We start from the raw sequence: 21,243 nt of genomic DNA, 5'->3' as shown, positions 1-21,243 counted from the left end.
AATCAAATGCATTAAAATTCAAGTCAAAAACACACAAACCCAGAAAACACACAGAAAAACGCTGCAGATCCAGTCAGCACAGCGGAAACTAAACCCTAACTGTGCCGGGCCGTTGCAGCGAGATTGACCTTGTCGGCCACCGTAGTTTTCAGTGCCAAAAAAGCTTTTAAACCTGACAAAGTGACGAATAAATTAAAGCATTTTGCAGCTAAAGAGCCAAATATTTCCCTCAGGAGTTGAGTACCTTAATGAGGTGATGTGTCAGTGATGTGCTGAAGATTAGCTGTGCTGCCCCCAAGTGGCAAAAGAATCTGATCTGCTTTATGCAGCTTTTATTCTGATGCGTCTGCTTCTGAAAAATAACACAAAGACGTAAACGTAATACAGGCTGCACGTGCGTTTGGATACTTGATTATCAGATATCGTGTCAATAAAAGCAACAACTGAATGTTTAAATCATGAAAAATCATTTATTAACACACTGAGACACCTCTGTGTCTTATTGTAACTACAGTGCAGTCAATATGTGCCTTTGAACTCAGTACACAGAACATTAAACATTTGCATTATCAACAAGAACTCCACCGTTTGTCGTCACGGAAACACGGGCCTGTCCCATCAAGCAGGAGTGTCTAAAGCACTCCTTTCTACAACCAGATGAGATCATGTTAAAGGTTTATTTACTGAGATTTAAATGAGGAGGCGGGAGGTGATTGGCCTAGCTTAGCACAAAGACCAGAACCAGGTAGAATCATAAGAACTATTTGTTCTGAGGTTAAACAAGTTTCTTTTGCATATAACAAAGCACCGCTTTGATTTCTGCTCTGAAAAACTCAAAAACTTTTTATTTATTGTACAAAACAAATAATGCCTCTTAGGTACCGTAAACTACGGAGGCCCTAAGCGGACTTGTATCCATAGATTTTATTTACTCTGTTTCCCGTGATGACGACTGATTTCCGGTTGTTTTCTTGAGATCGTGACTTATTTATCTCGTTATCTTGAGGTAACAAAGTTGGTTTTCTTGTGATTTTCTGTCGATCTAGAAACAGAACAACAGGCTGGTCACTGTGATGTCACAGAGCAGGACATGCCGCGCTGCCATCGCCCACATTAATGAGGTAAGTTAAGCCTGTTTGTTTTGCGCTCCTGCAGCTCTGGGGCGGCTGTGGCTCAGTGGTAGAGTTGGTCGTCTCCCAATCGGAAGGTTAGGGTTCGATCCCCGACCGCTACAGTCACATGCCGAAGTGTCCTTGGGCAAAACACTGAACCCCAAACTGCCCCCGGCATAGCCATCGGGTCCGAATGGGCATAGATCTGATTGGAGATTGGCACTTAGGCTTCAGTCCATTTAACTCTGACGTTACGCTGGTACAGCTTGGTTATCTCGAGATAAATAAGTCGAGACCTCAAGAAAAGAAAATGGAAATGACGGGGTAAATTAAACGTATGTATGCATGTCCTCTCAGGGCTTCCGTAGTAAGCTGACAGAGATTCATATTCTGCTGCAGTTCTTCTGCTGTGCTTACATTCTGTTGCTTTAACTGTAATTAATCCGTATTTTTCACTGTGCATTGAATTAATTTCCCAGTTTGAGCCAAAAATGTCTTCATCTTTTACATTAACAAATGATGCTCTGAATCATATTAGAGTTAAATCCAGAGTTATAGAAGAAACCACAGAGCCTCACTAAGATGTCATTGCTTCATGATATAAAGGTCAAAGGTTACTTTTATTGCAGTACCAGTTAAACTGAATGTAGTCAGCTCCTGGTTGAGTGCTTTTCTTTGCGCTAATTATTAAATGACCTCTAACAGTGCAGGATTTGTTCCGTCTGTATGACCTAATAGAAATCATTAGCTCCTAAAATCACGCTACATTAGACGTGTCGATGTGTTATTGATTAAAAACCTACCCTGAGACTACCTGTGACACATGTCAGAATAAAAAGCACTTTAACACAGGAGCTTGTGCTCTCGAGCGGCAGCAGTCTTTAGTCTGTGTTCGCTTCATCACTGCACTCCCACCAGCTCTGTGATGGGCGGAGCGAACACCATCAGCTCCTGGTATTTGTTGAAGAAGAGCTGCAGGCGGGAGAGGTAGCTGTCCTCCTGGTACGGGAGCTTCTTCTCCGTCAGATACTTGGACACAACTGGCTTCACCTGCAGAGACACATGGTCAGTTCAAACGGTCGATTCCTGACTCTGAACTTTGATCTTTGTCAAAACAATCCCATAAATCTTCAGTCCATCAAGTCCTTCCAGCAGCACATGACCTACAGATAACACATACTGAATTTGCTTCGATTGTTTCTCACCTTTAAGCACATGTTATCAGACAGGAAGGGGAAGAGATGGTGCTCCACGTGGCAGTTGATAAGCGAGTGTCCAAAAATCCAGTCCAGCAGGAAGTTTCTGGGCAGGTTGAGGACTCCGTGTGTCATCTGGTAGACTCTCTTTGGTCGGCTGGTCGGGGAGAACATGGGGAGGCCGATGTGCTGCAGATCACACACACAGTTTTAGAAAAGTTAATTATCTGCAGACAGTCTACAGACAAAACAATCTCACCACAAGGTCCACTTCACGGCACTTCTGCAGCTTTCAGCTGATCACATGATCCTCCAGAGCAGCAGGAGACACACTTCCTTCTTCTCAGGAGAATTGTGTGATGTGAGTGAAAGCTCCAGGGAAGCTGCTAAGTGCACCTCGTGGTGAGATAGTTTTATGATTTAGTGTTGAGAAGTGAAGGATGGATTTCAGTGTGATGATGCCATCTGTTTGTGGTGACACTGCTGAAACCTAATGGATGCTGAGGTTCAGTAAAGTACAGCTCTCTGCTGTAAGCAGGACCAAAAGTGACACTGTGGCCAGATGGTCGTTATCATCTACTATCCACAAAATGATTGATCAGGAGGGAAATACGGAAGTACGGTCTTAATTAGGACTAATGCTTGTGTGCTTGTTTGGGCCTCTGTGGAGCTGTGGGTTATATCACTATCCACCCTTCTAGATACAAAGAAGACTTCAAGTTCACCGGCAAGTGTGTTCATCCATCCATCCATCCATCACCTATACCGCTTATTCTGTTCAGGGTCGCGGGGGAGAGGGTGCTCGGGCGAGAGGCGGGGTACACCCTGGACTGATCACCAATCACAGGGCTGACACATTCACACCTACGGGCAATTTAGAGTCACCAATGAACCCAATCTCCCAATATCGGCTATAGTCTGACGACGATATAGCCTCTGGGCACACCTGTGAACATGCTTTGGCACGTAGCCGGCGTTTAGCGATAAACGACTTCCTGTTCCGCGTGCTGCATTGTTAACAGATAAAGAACCAGTTTTTTCTTGTGATTGACTTTAATTAACGAGTCTTACCGTTGCCGAAATTTCAACATCATGATGCAGATTAGTAAAACTTAAAAATGAGGCTTTGTCAGGTTTGTCCTCAGCCAGGAGGAGAAGAAAACTACTCGCTCGTTTGTTGAACGGAGGTGATGCATTCGAGTAAGTCTGGAAATCTGAACGCTGAACGGCTTTAGTGACACCGAGTCAAGGAATTTAAGTTAAATTTTAGAACTAGAACAGATTGTTAGCTGAACTTACATGCAGATGTGTGTTTACAGAGATTAATAAGAAGCTAAATTGTTGTCAGATAGCCGCTGATGGGAGTCATGGGATGTCCTTCTGCCTGCTTTTGCTCTCCACACGGACTGTTTCTCCTGCATACGCCGCAGCCTGCTGAGACGTGATTGGTCAATATAACTCGGACTACAAGTGTACTACAAACGGAAACCAGAACGCTTGCCGTCCCGGAAACCCACTTCACTGCCTACAGATTCTACATTTCTATGTAAATAGAGATTACCAATGAACCTGATGAGCATGTCTTTGGACTGTGGGAGGAAGGCGGAGTACCCGGAGGGTATGCCACATGCACGGGGAGAACATGCACACTCCACACAGAAAGGCCCACTACGTCTGAACCAGGAACCTTCTAACTGTGAGATGAGGCACTACGCCACCATGCAGCCCTGGTGCAGGTGTCCCGTGTGTAAACCAAAAGTCAGCATTGACTTATTTAGACTTATACAACATTCTCAACTTACATCACTAAATAACCGTGAAACTTACATTTTGTGTGGATTTTTGCGACCTGAGTGGACAAGACGAAACGTCATCTCTCTGCTGATTCTGTCCTCTACATGCTTGTGTTTTTCTTTGAAACCAAAAATCTCATCCTGCTTCATTTTAACCGTCGAACAAACTTCTCACAGTGAAAACTTGCCCTGGAAAAAACAACCAAATTTGTACAATAAGCCCCAAATCTGCAGAAGAAAAAAGGTCTAATACAATATTTTGAAACATGGTGTTTTTAGAAGCAAAGGCCTTAACATTTGGACATAACTAGCACCTTATGGTTTTTAACATTTGAATTAAAACTATGTTTGAGTGGTGCAGATTTGTCTCTATTTAAATACAGAATGAACTTGGGGCTTTAATGTCCCTGGACATCTGTGTTGTTGGGCTGGTAAATCAGGAACCAATTCACCCAAACTGGATTTTAAATTTCTTAACTTTCAATATCTGTTTGGCAAAAATGGGCAAAATAACAAGAAAACTGCAGCCAAACTAACATGCTTTATGTTGGGCTAAAATATGTGAAACATGGACACTTCTAGCACACAATGTTTTCAAAGAGACACAAGAGTCGACCAAACCAAAGGTCATCCTCAGCTAAAGGTGCAAAGAGCGCCGAGTCCAGGGGAGAAAATAGCCAACAACAGCACCATGAGCCAGGAGAGAACAGTTTTTCAAAGTGACCACCCACAGAGAACAAACATCTCCCCCTGTCAGACCCTCGACTTCTAATCCACCTTCACACACTTTGATCAGAACAATGCACAATGACCTGCCAGACCGCCAGGCTCCAACACGGGAAATCATGCATGAATCGTTCCTTTTTATCCCTTTAGTTCACTCGTCTGTCTGATCTATGAGAGCACAAAGCCGCATTCAACCAAAGTTTCTCAGTAACAAGAGGTGCTCTCATAATTAGAAAGTTCATCAAATCTGTGAGAGGTGGTGAACTCGCAGGCCCGGCTACAGTTTTCCTAGTTGATACATTTGACAAACTTTCTGAAACAAATTACTTAATTTATAGTTTTTGAAGCTAAGATTTGAAGGGGAAAACTTTTTTTATCTAGCGCCTTGTTATCTCAAGTTTCGTCCACTTCTTTTGTTCAAGACTAAATATCTGTAAAGCTAAAACGATGCTAATCAGCCTCTACTGTGTTTAGAGCTAATAAGCTAATGTTTGCATGCTAAAATGCTAACCTAAGTAAGAAGCATTTAAAGAATTATACCTGTTATAATCAGTTAAGCATGTTAGCATTGTTATTAAGAAAATGTTAGTATGTAATGTTAGCTTTTAGCTCAAAGCACCACCGTGCCATAGATGCTAGTATGCCTGTAGTCTCAAGAACACACACTAAACATGTAGAGTCCAGCAGGCTTGCAGGTATTTCTCACCTGGAAGATGTTGACGTGGATGTACGGCACAGAGAACATCGCTCTGCAGACGAGCATACAGAGCAGAGCGCTGAGAGGCGACAGGAACCCGGAGACATGGATCAGCAGCCAGTACTGTGAATACAGGCCCAGTGTTACCATCAGGATGGTCTGAGCCACAAGGCCCAGAGAGTGTCCTCTGAGGTGAGCTGTAAGAGAATCAGAAACCATCACACACATGAGAATTTAAACTCACAGCTAGGTGAGAGAGGCCAGGTAACACGGGGACATGAAAAGAGATCAGAAGGGAAGAAATCCAGCTCAACTATGCTGATAATCACAATTAATGCTGAAATATTTGTCTGGCCTTCCTCGTGTACTTTGGGCCTCTTACCGAGTGCAACAAGTGGAGTGATGATGGGCAAAGCCAGAGGGGCTATGAACAGGTAGACAGTGCAAGGCAGAGAGGGGACCTTCCACACGCTGGAGTCACCCAGTCCAATGACGTTAGTGTGAGCGTGATGCATCTTAATGTGGCCTTGAACGCCGGCGCGCGCTGAGAATGACCCACAGATCTGAGTGGATAAACACAAGGACAGATAAGCATGTTAATGAACATCAAAACAAAACTGTCACTGAAACTACACATAAAGCAATCAATGAAAATGACAACGCTGGCAAATTCACCATAATATAACAGCAGCCATTTGTCCTGTGATGCTAGCTCAGGGTGGGAAGCTTAAATGTTGTATTGTTGTGTTCAAAGTTTGAAAATCTGACAAACTTTTATCATTTCACAGCTCCCAGATCGATCTGCTAGTAAAAAAGACAATTCATTGTAAAAATCCACAGCGACATTTATCTTTATTTAGACTTAAAACTACATTTTTGATAACTAATTAGCTACTTAGATAACAGCTAATGTTAGCATTCAACCACCTGCTAGCTTAAAACACAGTTTGATAATGTAATAAGATACAATAGGAAAGGAGCACAAAAAAGCTAGCTCATGGTAACGTTAGCTAGCCAATATTAGTGCTAGCTAACACTATGGTTAGCAAGGAATTGATTGGCTGCTAAAGTTAGCTGTTGTAAAATAGCTGTTGGTAGCTAATAAGCTCTAAAATATGTTGTTTTAATTTGATTTATGCCCTGATGTCCCTCCGGATTTTTACTTTCCATTGTCTTTAAAGTTCCCAATCAATCCAGAAGTGGTTAAATGACAAAATGACGTCAGAGAAAAATGGCCGCCGTGTGATCGTGGTGAATGTTAGTACTGACTTTCTGTTGTTTTATAATGTTTTATAATGTTATTTCTGTTGGATTTGATAAGAAGCTACAAACAGTCTGAGGGTAAAGAGGTTATGGGTACATTTTGTGAGAGCACTGAATGTTCAGTAAACATACACAGGTTCATAAGTTCACTGAATTGATAACTCCAGCACTGAGGTTAATAAAGATCACTTAGCTTGTTTCCAGGGTCATACGCAGGCTGTCTACCTTTATGTACACAGGGAGGAGTTAGCTGAGCATGATGCCCGCTTCACATTTACACCAGCTCTGAAAGCTGTTCTGTAGGCCAAGTTTTAATATGAGAAGATTGATTCTACTTTCATGTATGTACCCCAAAACAGTGGTTCTTAAGTCTTACAATTGAATTTATTACAGTATATTTATATAAGAAATCATGAAAGCTCAAGTACCGCCTGCAGCGCTTCAAAATACAGCAGGTTAGCTTAGCAGGGATAAAGCTAGCCAGGCTATGTCTAGAAAGGTTTTGTTACCTTTGGACAGAGTCAGGCTAGCTGTTTCCCCCTGTTTCCAGTTTTCATGCTAAGCTAAGCTAATTGCCAGCTGGTTTCATATTTAACCTAGTGACACAAGTGTGGTATCTCTTCTCAGCAAACTCTGGAGAAGCTAATGAGCCCTTTTCCCAAACTATTCCTTTACTGCTTGCTCAAGAGCACTTTATAAGCACTGTTTTTACACTGCTACAGAGCCAACTGAAAACTAATGTTTCTCACCTCGATGAAGAAGACGGCCCAGAACTTCCCCCAGGCCTGTGACTCACTGAACGCCCCGTGGCTGGCCAGATGTGTCCCTTTGATGGTGATGACAGCGTGAGCGACGCCCATCAGCAGCATGCCGGCTGCAAACCAGAGGAGCTGAGAGGAGCCGAGCAGCAGGAAGGCTACGAGACAGAGCACACAGACCTTAATTTAAACTCAGTAACATAAGGTAACGAGGCCTTGACCTCGGCTAGAGAACACACGATACATTATCATATTCATATCGTACACACATACAGTCTTTCTTGACATAGTGTTAACATTTACTTTCTCCAGGAAGTTACGTCTTTATTTGATTTCTTTTTATTTTGTAAATCTGCTTCTGGACGTGTCTACTGCCAGAAAAGTAACGTGACGGGTCGCTCGTAGAAATCGCCTGAAAGAAAAGAATCACATCCATTTCCTTTCATTATTTAATGCCTATTTTTCTGCCTTTTGTCTTGGATTTATGACATTCAGATTTAATGTTTTGTTGACTCGCACCGCTCTAATAAGCATTTTTTACAGCACCAGCAGGCATCTGTTTTTGGAGATTAAACCTCTAAAACCCACTGTATGCTCAACACTCAGCAACAAACAACAGACATACAAAATTAGAAACACTTTGGTGAACATATTGGAGCATGAAGCCGCTAACGAGACATTTATTTTTCATAGTAGCGCTAAAAGGAGAGTGAAAATTGGACTTGCATACAGAAAACAGCCAGAATTGACACGAATGTTACTTTGAAAGTCGATAGCTGTGTCTCGATTCAGGAGCTGCATCCTTCAAAGGCCACAGGCTACGGAGTCATTCGTAGTCTGCGTAGATGCGGAGGCCGAACTGAAATGAGACTGTTTGCGTCACCAGCTGTTCCCATCCTAAACCTTGCGTCACCAAGTGTGGCTCCTGTTGTCTAATAACAGGTAGCTAGCAGGCTAACTAGCTATCATAACTACAGTGCGTAACTTAACCTATTATTTTAAAGATAATTCCAAGTTTCAAGGCCCGTTTCATTTTTTAAACATTTGTATCGCAGCTATTCGATTGAGTAGAAACTAAAAACGTTTACATTTTAAGTGTATTCCTCGGCCGCTTAAGAGTCCCACATCTCGTTTGAATTGGCCTGCAATGAATCTCAGGATATATTGGGATGCACCCGATGGATCCTTCATGGCCCAGGACAAGAAGGAAGCACCTGAAGGAGCCTTCGAAACGGGACAGCCTTCAATGCGCTGTTGTGATGCAATCAGCCTTCAAATACGTAATTTGAAGGATGCAGCCCCTGATTTAGGACACAGCTGGGATGTGTAAAGTTAGCATGATAGTATGATCTACTTATCTGCCTTTCAGAAGCAAATATTGAAATATGTCAGACAGCTGCAGTTAATTTAGTTTAAACACACTTTGTTTTACTTAAATAAAGTGTTACTGCAGGACTATAACTACTTCTTCCACCCCTGTGTATGACATGCTAACAGCTACTGTTACATGTTCACAAAGTAGAGCTCGGGCTAACAGGAATGCAGCCTGGAACTTAAGTGTTGGACAAGTGGAAATTCTGACTGTTGCTCCAAGGAAACTCTGCTGGGATCGCCGGAATTACTGGGATTATTCTCGGGGGACCATAAATGGTTCGTTCACTCGACTGAACTGTAAACCCATCCAGTGCTTGTGGAGGTATTTGACTCTTTGCCAGAGTGTGGGATCAGCAGACCCACTGACCCACACTGCCATTCCCACAGCAGCGCTAACACTGTGAGGCTAACAACACGCCGTGCTCTGTTGTATGTGTTATGTGTGAGCACCCACTGCGGCAGCGGTGTGACTTCCAACCATGACAGCAGGATCAGGTGAACGCATGAAACTCTATCCTCAACTGGAGTGACGCTGCTGCTTTGTGTCTGACAGGATTTCATCACCGGGGGTTCCTCGCATGATTACATCACCGTGTGCTGCTTCTATTTACGTCCATCTTTTTGATCCGACTGAAAGCAGAAGTGAACATTTTCTGCAGTTAATATCTTCATCACTTCTTCCCATATTTGTCTCTAAGAATTCACTCCAACATTAGGAATATTAAAACATTTATACTTCCTGTCAGGAAACACAAATGGATGAGACTTTGAATAATTAATGTCATGCAGCATCATTGTGTTTGTTCCGTGGTTGCACTTACAGTAACTAATTTAACCCTGCAACACAGGCATCAAGTTAAGAGGCTTCTGCGGCTCGAACAGCACGGTTTGGGGGACATGTTTCCTTCCTAACCCAATAAAACGGTGCTAATTTACTGCACCTCGTATTTCAAGGCAGACTATTTTGAGTTGATAAGTCACAAGATCTGCGATATCAGTGACAGATTCCTCCTCAGGCCCACTGTGGAACCAGATTCTACTCACATGTGAGTATGAAGTCAGCCTTTAACTAAAAATATAGAGAAAACTTCAATAAAAAGGAGTGTCATGAAATGTGACGTGTTCTAACTGCGGACACGTCCAGATTACATTTCAGGCCTGGACCTCAGGTGTCCTGTGGTGCTGCTCGAAGCTGTCACTTCTAATGATCGAGTGACATGACTCACAATGGACACTCGTCCTAATTGAGGTCAGAGGCCGACCAGCAGTGACCCAGATAGAGGGGAATCATGCGATACTGAGTGTGTGAACCGGTCATGATGACTGAGCTGAGGAAGAGCTGCGTTTGTGTTTCTGGAATGCTTCATGGAGTTTGTTTAGATAATGTAAACAAAGTAAAGACACAGTCAGGCCTGAATGTGGTTATTTGTTTAGTTTAATTCAAAGGGTAAGATCATGTAAAATGTTGGGCATAAATTTGTTAGTTATCAGTGGATAGGCACAAGATAAATTGGCAACAAACGAGGGAACAATTTATGCAAAAATTGAAAAGTTTTGTTGACAACGAGGCTGGCAGCAGAGGAGAAGAAACTGTTCCTGTGTCGGGAGGTTTTGGTCCTGATGGAGCGCAGCCTCTTGCCAGAGGGGAGGGTCTCAAAGAGACTGTGTCCGGGGTGAGAGGGGTCGGCCTCGATCTTACCTGTACGCCTCAGGATCCTGGAGGTGTACAGGTCCTGGAGAGATGGCACCAGGAAGTGCACCATCATTGTCTTTGGCAGGTTGAACTTCTTCAGCTGCCGCAGGAAGTGCATCGTCTGCTGTCCCTTTTAGATGAGGGAGCCGATGTTCAGCTCCCACTGGAGGTCCTGCTCGATGACGTACTTTAGGTGTAAGAGCACCAGGCGCTCAAAGGACTTCATTACCACAGAGGTCAGGGCAACGGGTCTGTAGTCATTTAGTCCTGTGGTCCTTGACTTTTTGGGGACAGGGATGATGGTGGAGGCCTTGAAGCAGGCTGGCACGTAGCAGGTCTCTAATGAGGTGCTGAAGATGTCTGTGAACACCAGAGACAGCTGATCGGCACAGGAGGTTCTGTCTCTTAAAAATCTCTCTCCATGACAGAGAGGGTTGTTGCTGTGGTGTGAGGGGAGGGGGCCGTTGAGGTGCTGGGGGAGGTGGAGGTGATAAGCTGTAGTTGTTGAGTGGAGTCACAGGGGATGGTGTCACGACTGTCCCAATGTCTTTCAAAGCGACAGTGAAACTCGTTGGCAAGGTGCAGGTCATTAACAGAGTGGGGGGTTTTCGGATTGTAGCTGGTGACCTGTCTGAGACCCTTCCAGACTGAGCCAGCATCTCCCCCTGAAAACTGCAGCTGTAGTTTCTCAGAGTACAGACGCTGAGCTTCTCTCACCGCCCGGCTGAAGGTGTATTTAGCCTGTTTGTAGCCGTCTTTGTCCCCACTCCTAAACGCCTCCTCCTTTAACTCCCTCAGCCGCCTGAGTTTGGCTGTGAACCAGAGCTTGTCGTTGTTGTAACTCACCGTGGTGCGTGATGTTACACAGCTGTCCTCGCAGAAGCTGATGTATGACGTCACAGCCTCCGTGTCATCCAGTCTGTTGGTAGCAGTCCTGAAAGCGTCCCAGTCCGTACAGTCTAAGCACGCCTGAAGATCTTTGTTGATGTCCTCACTACAGGTTTACAGAGCTTTAACTTCTGCCTGTACGCAGGAATCAGGTGGATCATGACGTGGTCAGAGTGACCCAGTGCAGCCCGGGGGACGGCGTGATAAGCGCTGCTCACGGTGGTGTAACAGTGATCCAAAACATCCATCTCTCTGGTCGGGCATTAAATAAACTGTATTTTGGGCGTTCATGGCAGAGTTTGTTAAAATCCCCGAGGACAATAACTAAGAAGTCCGGGTTTGTCCGCTCCACACACAGGTCGGCGAGCGCGCGCTGTGCATGCGGTGGAATGTAAACACCGGTCGGCGAATGAATGAAGCGAGCTCACGGGGGGAGTAGAAGGGTTTACAGTTAAAGAAAAAGATTACAAACCAGGAGAACAATGCCGCTGTTGATGTAAAAACAGATTCCTCCACCTTTTGTTTCTAATATAAGTTATCATTACTTCTGTACTTACGTGCAGGACTAACCCAACCACCCTATGATAGTGAAGTTCCCACAGTGTGCAGACTCTTACCAGGTGGCAGGCAGAGGAACGCCGCTGCCAGGATACTGCAGTCGATGCCCCTCCTCTCCCACCAGCTGCTCTCCTTCACCGTCTTCTGCACCAGCCGCGTCAGCTCCATCATCAGGGACTCCTTCTCCACCTCTCCTCCACCCGCTCCTCCATTCTTCTCCTCACTGCTGCGATCCCCTCTCCTCTTCGCTACCGTCTCGTCCCGTCCTTCCCTCCACTCCTCCGGTACATTCTGCATGTCAGCTCCTGTCCTGATGACCGGCTCAGAACAAACTCACCATGCGGCAGGAGCTAAAAGCTGCTTACACGCTGCACCCTGAGGACGAAGTCTGCAGGTCAAAGTTAGCATTGCAAAAGTCCTTCTTGGCGAGAAGCATTGTCAGAGAGGCCCAGCCCCCTTCCTGCTGCTTCAAGAGCCGCCTGGACCCTCCTCTCCTGCCTCCTCCTCATCTCTCCTCTTACACTGTTTCCTCCCTTTTTCCCCCTCTGTCAGCTGACTCCTGATGCAATCCAGCAGTGGAGGAATTCTCTGTCCCACCGCCCGAAGATGTAAGGCTACCCTGTGACGTGAAAGGTCCTAAAAATGCTCAGCCAGGCAGCCAGCTCTGTCTACTTCTCCCTCCTCTCCTCTCCAGTGTCTCATACATTCTGCATGTCGCTCACCCCCTTGTGTTTCTTTGTGTCAGCTCCCCCCCCTCCCCTCCTCATCTCTGTAACCTTGGCAATCGTCCTGGGAAAGGAGAGGGCGAAAGAAGGATTAACAGAGGCCATTCAGTTGTTTCTTCTCTGGGGGAAAGGTTTCAGAAGGAAAAGAGGAGATGCTGGTGTGCAGGAATGTACTCTGATAGTCGGGGTGTGTTTATACGTTGGCAAAAGGTGAGAGGATATATTTCTGCGCGCACATATCTGCTGTCAGAGCTGCTTTTTTATTCTGGAGTGAAGCCAGAGCTCTGGGCTGGAGGCCATGCTGACTGCAGAGCGCTCTTTAAAGGATACAGTGTGTATTTTCACTCCAAAAGGACAGCAGAGAAGGGAACCTGCTGTTATCCTTGTGTTTATGTACACAAGCACTAATCGTCATCAGTGTTGGAAAAGGCCTGAAAAACACACATGAAGGGTGCAGAGGAAAAGCACACACATAGGAAACACTGGTTGTTTATCAATATTAATTCACACAGAAAACAATCATATTTTTTACTTTATTTTAATAAAGTTGTGGGTACATCTTTAGATACAAAAACACATGTTTACATTCATGCACAGTCATACTCCGAGTGCACAGACAAACAGATCTTCAGAGAAACCGAATACACCCGAGCAACCTGAGATAACAGTGTTATCTAGCACACACTCACGTAACCCACAGCCCCCTCCATTGTTTTTTACTGCTGCTGTTTGCAGAGCAACAGTTTATTTTCAACCATAAATATAGGTCAACGTTAACTTAAAATGTCTACTGTAAGAAAACTGTACAATGAAGACATAATAAACAATGTATTCAAAGGATTAGGGGTATTATATAATACATAAATAATTAATTGATTCATAAATTAATATAGGTTGCAGGTTTCACTGGAATCAGACACAACACAGACTCCGTCCATGTGTCTGTTTAAATGTGGCAAAACTTTTTTCTTCCTCTTTCTGAAACAGTCACATGACTTGAGCCTGTGTTGCCTTCACTGACTGTTCAGTGGAATAATAACTACACATAGAGAAAGCATCATGTATGCATAACATCTTTAATGTGTTTATCCTGTAAACAAGTAGAAAAATAGCATCAATGAAAGTTTTCCTATAAAATGTATAATGATATGTTAACATGTTTCACTACTTTAAAGGCTTAACAGCCTCCAGAGATCCAAATGTGTCATCTTGTTATATCACAAGTGGCCACTAGATGGTGCCATTTAGACAGGGAAACAGCGATCTGGCTCTGTGGAGCTGCCTGTGAAAAAACTCTGCTGCACACCCACACAGGTGTTATTATAACTATATATAATAATGCAGTAAATAAAATAAATACATCTGCTAATTTAAACTGCTTATAGATGGAATCATCACATTATAAAGTCTGCTTTTGACAACAGAAAAGGTTAGCGCCTACTGGTGCATTTACAAGCTAAAAAAGTCAGATACTTCAGAAGGTGGTGGAGACCAAAAACCAAGCTTAAAGAGATTTTATATTGGGCTGCATCTTACCAGATTGACAGAGACATGAGATGTATTATAGCAGTTCTCTGTTAGCTAGACGTGCAATACGCAATTACCGTATTGGTCCGAATACGAGACGTTTTTTTTCCTTGAAATACATCTGAAAAAGTGGGCTTGTCTTATATTCGGTGTGTAGCCTTTTAAATGCCAATATACGTTCACAACAGTAGACAGCGCCACTTATCTGTAAAGCGAGTGTACCCCTCATGACTGAGGCCAGCCATCACTCACAGCTACAGAGCCGGGGGGATGAAAGGTGGAGAGACGCGGTGATCGTCCCGAACAAAGCAGATCAAAAGTCCGACAACTGATTTTAAGACAATGGTTATCAATGCAGCAGAGTCATTAAACAGCTGTCAAGCAGCCAAGAAATACGGTGTCACAGAGGGTAATGTCTGAAGACGGCGAGCCCAAAAAGACATGCTAACAGTCTTAGCTAACAGATGCTAACAGAGAAAATTGCACTGTGGTCCTCAAAGCAGCCGCTTCCAAAGAGACTGACAGGAGAGTGTCTGAGTCTTACTTAACAACAGAATGAAGGCCCGTTACCAGAGCTGACGTCAAATGATTTAAAGACTGTTATTTAAATAAACCTCACTTCACTTTGATGGCATTTTATTTCATTTAAAGGTGACAATTTCATCTAAAAGATATTGAAAACATGATTTTATTTTAAAGGTAAAAAAAAAAATGTTTTCTTTATAAACATTTATTCGGTCATGGTCGTCTTATTTTTGGACCAACAGGATATTTGTGATGGTGACAGCATGTCAAAGTTGTATCTACAGTTTGAATGTTTTATGGAAACAGCATAATAAACGTAAGATGGAGCCCATTAGCGTGAATGAAAAGTTAACTTTTTGCTTGCATTGTGTTCAAATGCACATGCTCATTGGTGTTTTGTTCACAGTATACTGATGGATGCAAGTGCAGTAGCTTATGTGCGTCAATACAGATTGTTCTGGTAGGTCTGGAGAGTGGTGCTTCTGATGTAAAGCAAAACATGGATTCCTCCACACTGACCTTCAGAGCTCAGTGTCTTCAATGGCCTCTGGTTCGTCCAGGGTGTCCAGACGTCTCTTGCAGGCATCCAGAAGTTTCTTCCTGGGTCCCAGAGGGATGTGAATGCTGGTGAGGTCTTTATCTGAACAAAGCAGCAGAGCCTGCAGGTCGATCTTCTCCCTCCTGAAGATCTGCATGAACTCACCGAGGCTCTGAGAGGCCAGGAAGGTCTCCAGAGGACTGTTCTCTGGCTCAAAGTCCTCATCCAACCCAACATCAGTCTCCTCCCAGGGTAACTCCTGAAGGTTTCTCTCCTGCAGGCTCAAGGCGCTGCCGATACTGTCCTCATCAAAGCTGGGCGAGCGTCGTGGCAGTTGTCCTCGTAGACGAACGTTTGGTGCCCGTCCCACAGGTTCACTTCCCGCTACACTCCCTTCAGCCCCAATTCCAAACATTCCTCCGGTCATATAGTTCCTCCTGAACACCATGGTGCCGAGCCCGGGCCTGGTGAACAGTGAATCACGTCCGGAGTCGGCGCTGATCTCCGAATAAGCAGCGTCGTACAGGCCCGGGTCGCTCATGGCACGGGAGACGGTGTCGGCATCGTCGTCGTTGTCTCGAGGGAACATGTCGCGGATATTCAGGCGCGACCGCTCCTTGGGGTTGGCGTACGTGCCCTGTTTGAGGAACATGACGTCATTGCCAAGCTGCAGGCCGGACAGCGAGCGCACACTTTTCCTCCCGTCCTCGTAGATCTTGAACGTTCCATCGACCTGCTTCTTCTTCTCCAGCTTCTTCTGGATCTTTGCCTTTCCCTTGGATGTGGAATGCAGGGTGGCCTGAAGGGAAAGTGTGGACATGAAGAGTTAAAGCTAAGAATAAATAGTGCCTGATGGATTTGAAAATAGCTAACTGTTTGCTAACACCGACGCCATATCGACTCATGAAAGCAACAATATATTTCTTTCTAATCGTGTTTCAGCTTGTCAACAGTGTGAGGAAAGAAAACCATGTAATCTACCATTAACACAAACTCAAAGAGAAACCACCTGTGAGTATGGCATGTTGGAGGTGACCGTGTTGAACTTGCGGCTCAGCGTGCTGCTGCTCGTGTAGCTCGAGAAGCTAATAGCGTCCAGGTTATCTAAAGCGGCTGACTCCTTCATGAACCTCCTCTCCATTCGCTCCCGGTGTTTCCTCTGGAGCTTCGCGCACTCTTTGATCCGGCGCTCTGCGGCACGGAACGCCCGGTCTTTCAGTTTGCCCACCAGCTTCGGGTTGAGGGTGATCTGCTTGGCAGCGATGGAGTCCAGGTAGCGGACACAGTCCATGTGTCCCTTGGTGGCGGACATGTCCAGCGGGGTGTGGTAGTCATTGTCCAGACACCACACGTTGGCACCGAAAGCCACCAGGAAGGAGAGGCAGTTGTGGTGGCCGTTGGCAGCTGCCAGGTGGAGCGGCGTGTTGCCCCAGATGTCACACTTGTCCGGGTCACCTCTGGGAGACACGGGAGGAGACAAGAAGACATGAAGGAACTTATTGTTATTGGATTCAACATAAAGTACTCATATCTTCTTAATTAGACCCTTTAATTTAAGATCTGAATCTTAAATTGAAAATCTTTGCTGCTGTACTTTCACTGAGCTTCAAAACAATAACTTTTCACACTGTCTGTTTACATCTTTAACATCACGTCCGTCTTCTCAGATCAGACTTCACACACAACAAAAGGAGCATCTTTTAGTCTGACTCATAGAAGTTAAACTTCCTTCTTTCTCCTTCATGACTCAGTAACAGCTGAGGTAAGATTTGGCATGATTCAGACTTAACCCAGGTTCAGAGGGAAACTCAACCTCTCTTTGCTGATCCCCTTACAGACTGAACTCAGGGCGTAAGAGGACTCATGTGACCTGCAAATACAACTCAGTTCATCTCCTGTTCAGTGAAAAGAACCCTCAGGTTTACAGTCAGACATGCTTTGATGACCTATAGCATGTTGTTTCTTGACTTATGTAATGAAAGGGTGACAGGATTATTACAGAGGCAGGATATTTAATGTCTTTAATGATAAACTTTTTTTTGTAAACATGCAATCTTTCTGAATTTGAATCCTGCAAATGTTACGTTCTGCTCGACGTCTTTGTGCCACCTCGGGATGCTGCTTCACAAACTTTCTGCTTTTAACTGAATATCTTTTTACCTGTTTGTCCAACCACGCAAGGAATCGGACATCACTTTGGACATTTGTCACAATTTCTGGACCATTTACAGTTTAAATGCATGATCAAGATTAACTAAAAAAACAACAAATCAATTATTTAAGAAAATAATGGACAGATTAGTTGGAAATATTCATTCGGTGCAGCTGTGCTTGAGTTTGCAGTCTTTAAAGCAGTACCCATGATGCTGTGCAAGCAATACCAGATAAACAAACCAAACAAACACAACACCATCACACTCTGGACTTTGATGTTTGGTTACAAACTGATTAGCGTCACTGAAACATGTGCAGCATGTTGACCTCTTGCACTCTGCACCCTGCAGTGCACAGGACAGTTTGAGAATTAAGAATGAACTTTTTATACTGAACTGAAGCCCCTCCTCTTCCTGTTTTCTCTCCGCCCACGTGGCCGAGGCCGAGCCCTGATCAATTATTAAAACTCTGCAGGTTAAACATGACAGAGGTGACTTTGCATAATTTATCCCCCACACCAAGAGCCTTTTTATGCAGACACCTGTTAGCACACACTGCAGGGTCACCACCTTCATCAGCATGACCCTGATTGCAGCGTCCGACTGCAGCCTGGAAACATTTACAAATATCATATTAGATATTGGATCGAAGAGTATGTGGCGTATTTTTATTTCTGGCTCTAATATCTTTCCATGTCAGCTGGAGGGGCAATTAACGGATCATATTCCAAACAGGCCAGAAATGTATCACTGTAGTAACACCAGGGAGGAATCACATCATACTATCTCTGTGGTAACTCGAGCATCTGCAGCGCTGCCAGCAGCTCTGACTCAGGGACGACACACACACCTCACACAGCCACCTGAGTTTCACACTTCTTTCTGAATTGTCATGGCTGCAGTAATCTCTGAGGCCTCTTCCAAGTTCCCTACAGCACAGAGAGCTGGAGAGTCTGCACATGAGGCTCTGTGTCTGCCTGAAGACAGCCAGTATTATTAGAACAGCAGCCTGTTTTCACACCAGCTGTGAGGCTCTATGTGGTGTCAATCCACTTTGATCCAGACTGAAAATATCTCAACAACTGCTGGATAAATTGCCATCATGACATTTTTATACAGACATTTGTGGCTCCCACAGGGCGAGGCGTGCTGACTGAGATAATCCTCTGACTTTCCCTCTAGTGCCATCATCGGGTCAAAGAATGCGCTGTAAGACCAAAGACTAACTACACCTTAATCAGCCTCAGATTCACTTATTGTACACAGGGTAAACAGCAAATATTAGCATGCTAACTAGCTAATCTAAGACGGCAAACATGGTATATGTTGAACATGATAAAAAGCAGTATGTTTATACTATTAATGTTAGCTTGCTGACATAATAGCATTTTCCTCAAATCACAGCTGTTGCTTTATAAAGCTTCACACAGCTGCTAGCAAGCAGGAAGACTTTTAAAATACTAACACAACTAATTTAGATCTTACAGGCCCTGAAAACTTAGTTTATAACACTTTGGATTATTGCACATTAGAGGTTTTCTCTGTGCAAGTTTTGAAGTGGGTATGATTTGGTTAAAAATGGTGATTTAACATACTTTAATGCTCCATCAGTAATGAGTAAAATCTGTTGTCAGTTGGTGGACTGTTTGATTAAATAGCTTCAGATGGATTTTATTTTAGCTGCTTATTTAGTCACAAATGTGTAATTTAATGAAGAACACCTATGCACTCACATAGAGCACATTTTTGTTATATTTCTAACATACATGACAATAAAAAATAATTTGAATTTATACAGAAATACTTGTGATTTAAGGACACATTTTTTTACTCACTTTTTTACTATATTGAATCATAATCTTTCCAGTTTTATTTTGGCTAAGTTTCTACCGTAACTAGTACATTGCATATTTCAGAGGTTTAGCTTCTATTGCTTGATAATAGAAGTTTTTTTACAGCCCTAAAAATTTAAAATAGGAAGAAAATACAAATCAAATCAAGACTACTAACGCAAAACAGTCTTTCAAGCGAATGTAAAATGTTATCTAAAACTGAGCTAACAACGATAAACTGTGCGCTTTGCTTCACATCCACTCTGCTCTGCATCCTCCAGAGACTGTTACAGGAAGAAGACGCCCTTTCCATCACTGTGACCTTTCCTGTGCCTGCAGCCTCTCTCCTGCATCAAACTCAACTGCACATCACTTTACTGCTGCCTTATAAACCTGCCACAGGCTGCATGATGTACTGCAGTCTGCTGCCAATAATCTGAATGATGGCTGCCTCTAAAAGTTCTCTGATGCATGAACTTATCTCAGCAGAATATATCCTTACTCACAAACATGTTCAAAATCATCCGTATGAGTGAGCATGAGGCTTTCAGCCTCGTTTATCTGCCTGCTTGTAGGCTTACAATCAGACGTTGTGCCCTTTCAGTAACTGATTGGTATAAAAATATAATGTAAACTGAATCAGTTAATACCTGCCCCAACCCTGGCTATGTAACGGATTAGCCTGAGCTGTGTCTGCGAGATGAAATATAAACTTATCATGCTACAGATACGTCAACACTCTTTCTATAGAGTGTGGGGGGGGGTGTTTATGTTACACATGGAGCAGGGGGGGGGATTATCCTGACCTTTACTCTGTAATAAGGCTGTTAAAATGTAAAACCCTCCATCTCCAGCTGCACTGATTACATTAAGGATGGGGGCAGGATAATAGGTGGCACCATGGTTTTGTATTCATACAGTATCAGCCCACACATAATGGATGGACATATTTATAATAAAAAAGTGAATATATCTTGATGTATTTTTTTGGAAGGAAGGACAATTGTAAAGATACATTTTTTATCACAAACTAACAACTAAGTAGGAACATCTTTCTGCAAATAAAATAGAATTTAACAACTTCCTGTTAACAGAAAGGCCAACTCTAACAAGATTACAGTTTGTTTTGTCCATTCGTCAGTTGAAAATATAATTGTCAAAGCCTTCTTCTTGAGGTTTCTGATTGAAATAGGAAAATTCACTCGATGACAGGTAGGCCTACTCATGAAAGGAAAGATGTGTTGTTATTTTAGCCTCTCTTGTCTGTAATAGGTTGATGAAAGAAAACAATTGTTCTGCTGGATGAAAAACTTTCTAACAAGCTGCTCAGATCGATGAATTCTGCCGTAAACCTGTTTCAGACCTGGTCCTAGGTCTCTGGACTCACCCTCTGCCCACGATGAGCCGCAGCGCCTCCAGGTTGCCGTGGTAAGCGGCCCAGAGGGTCGGTGTCATCCCATCCTCATCCGGGGCGTTCAGCTCCTTCCGTGTGGCCTCCTTCAGCACGTCTAGGTAGCCGTCCCGGGCCGCCCGGTGGTACCGGTCGTTCATGGCGGCGGCCTCGGCTCACTCTGAGTTCGGTTCCATGGAGGTCCTGGAGGGTTTGCCCCGTGTTTAAGGCAACTTTTTCAGCCCGGGACGGTGCGTGTCCAGACGGTTGGACGGCCTGGAGAGAGGCACGAGCGGGCTGACAGGGTGGTTGCTAGGAGACAAACACGAGGCGTGCTGGGTGTCAGGGACTCGTCATCATAGCCTCGCCCCCTTTCAAAATATAAAATAAACCGTGTACACAGAGACAAATACAGTAGGATAGGATGAAACAGAAAGAAAAAGAAATACAATTTTAAATATTGACAAAGGGAATAGGACAGCAGTATTTCAAACA

At 44.0% G+C, this 21,243-nt stretch overlaps 2 protein-coding genes across 2 annotated transcripts; both read right to left on the bottom strand.

The window, feature by feature from the left end:
- Window positions 1–450: 450 nt before the first annotated feature.
- Window positions 451–12,724, bottom strand: fads6 (fatty acid desaturase 6). Its single transcript, XM_069664676.1, has 6 exons — window positions 12,118–12,724; window positions 7,537–7,703; window positions 5,907–6,087; window positions 5,534–5,721; window positions 2,318–2,497; window positions 451–2,162 (listed from the first exon to the last, which is right to left on the bottom strand). Exons 1-6 carry the CDS (start codon window positions 12,353–12,355, stop codon window positions 2,013–2,015), a joined length of 1,104 nt encoding a protein of 367 aa, XP_069520777.1. The 5' UTR covers window positions 12,356–12,724; the 3' UTR covers window positions 451–2,012.
- Window positions 12,725–15,070: 2,346 nt separating this feature from the next.
- LOC138593268 (pre-mRNA splicing regulator USH1G-like) lies at window positions 15,071–20,945 on the bottom strand. The gene is made up of 3 exons (XM_069664199.1): window positions 20,746–20,945; window positions 16,383–16,830; window positions 15,071–16,172 (listed from the first exon to the last, which is right to left on the bottom strand). The coding sequence occupies exons 1-3, from the start codon at window positions 20,907–20,909 to the stop codon at window positions 15,357–15,359; spliced, it is 1,428 nt and encodes a 475-aa protein (XP_069520300.1). The 5' UTR covers window positions 20,910–20,945; the 3' UTR covers window positions 15,071–15,356.
- Window positions 20,946–21,243: the final 298 nt, after the last annotated feature.

This window comes from Semicossyphus pulcher, unplaced genomic scaffold, assembly GCF_022749685.1.
Source record: "Semicossyphus pulcher isolate SPU_LCO1_2020_fin unplaced genomic scaffold, fSemPul1.0.p SCAF_16, whole genome shotgun sequence".
Classification (NCBI taxonomy): domain Eukaryota; kingdom Metazoa; phylum Chordata; class Actinopteri; order Labriformes; family Labridae; genus Semicossyphus; species Semicossyphus pulcher.
Note: the sequence above shows the minus strand (reverse complement) of the source record. Positions and strands in the feature narration are given on the sequence as shown.

Coding starts and splice junctions, on each gene's coding strand:
- LOC138593268 (XM_069664199.1), bottom strand. CDS start 20,909: ATGAACGACCGGTACCACCGGGCGGCCCGGGACGGCTACCTAGACGTG. Junction 16,831..20,745: donor CGGCTCATCGTGGGCAGAGG/GTGAGTCCAGAG, acceptor CGTGTCTCCCAG/AGGTGACCCGGACAAGTGTG. Junction 16,173..16,382: donor CCAACATGCCATACTCACAG/GTGGTTTCTCTT, acceptor CTTTCCCTTCAG/GCCACCCTGCATTCCACATC.
- fads6 (XM_069664676.1), bottom strand. CDS start 12,355: ATGCAGAATGTACCGGAGGAGTGGAGGGAAGGACGGGACGAGACGGTA. Junction 7,704..12,117: donor GTTCCTCTGCCTGCCACCTG/GTAAGAGTCTGC, acceptor TCTGTCTCGTAG/CCTTCCTGCTGCTCGGCTCC. Junction 2,163..2,317: donor CTGATAACATGTGCTTAAAG/GTGAGAAACAAT, acceptor GTGTCTCTGCAG/GTGAAGCCAGTTGTGTCCAA.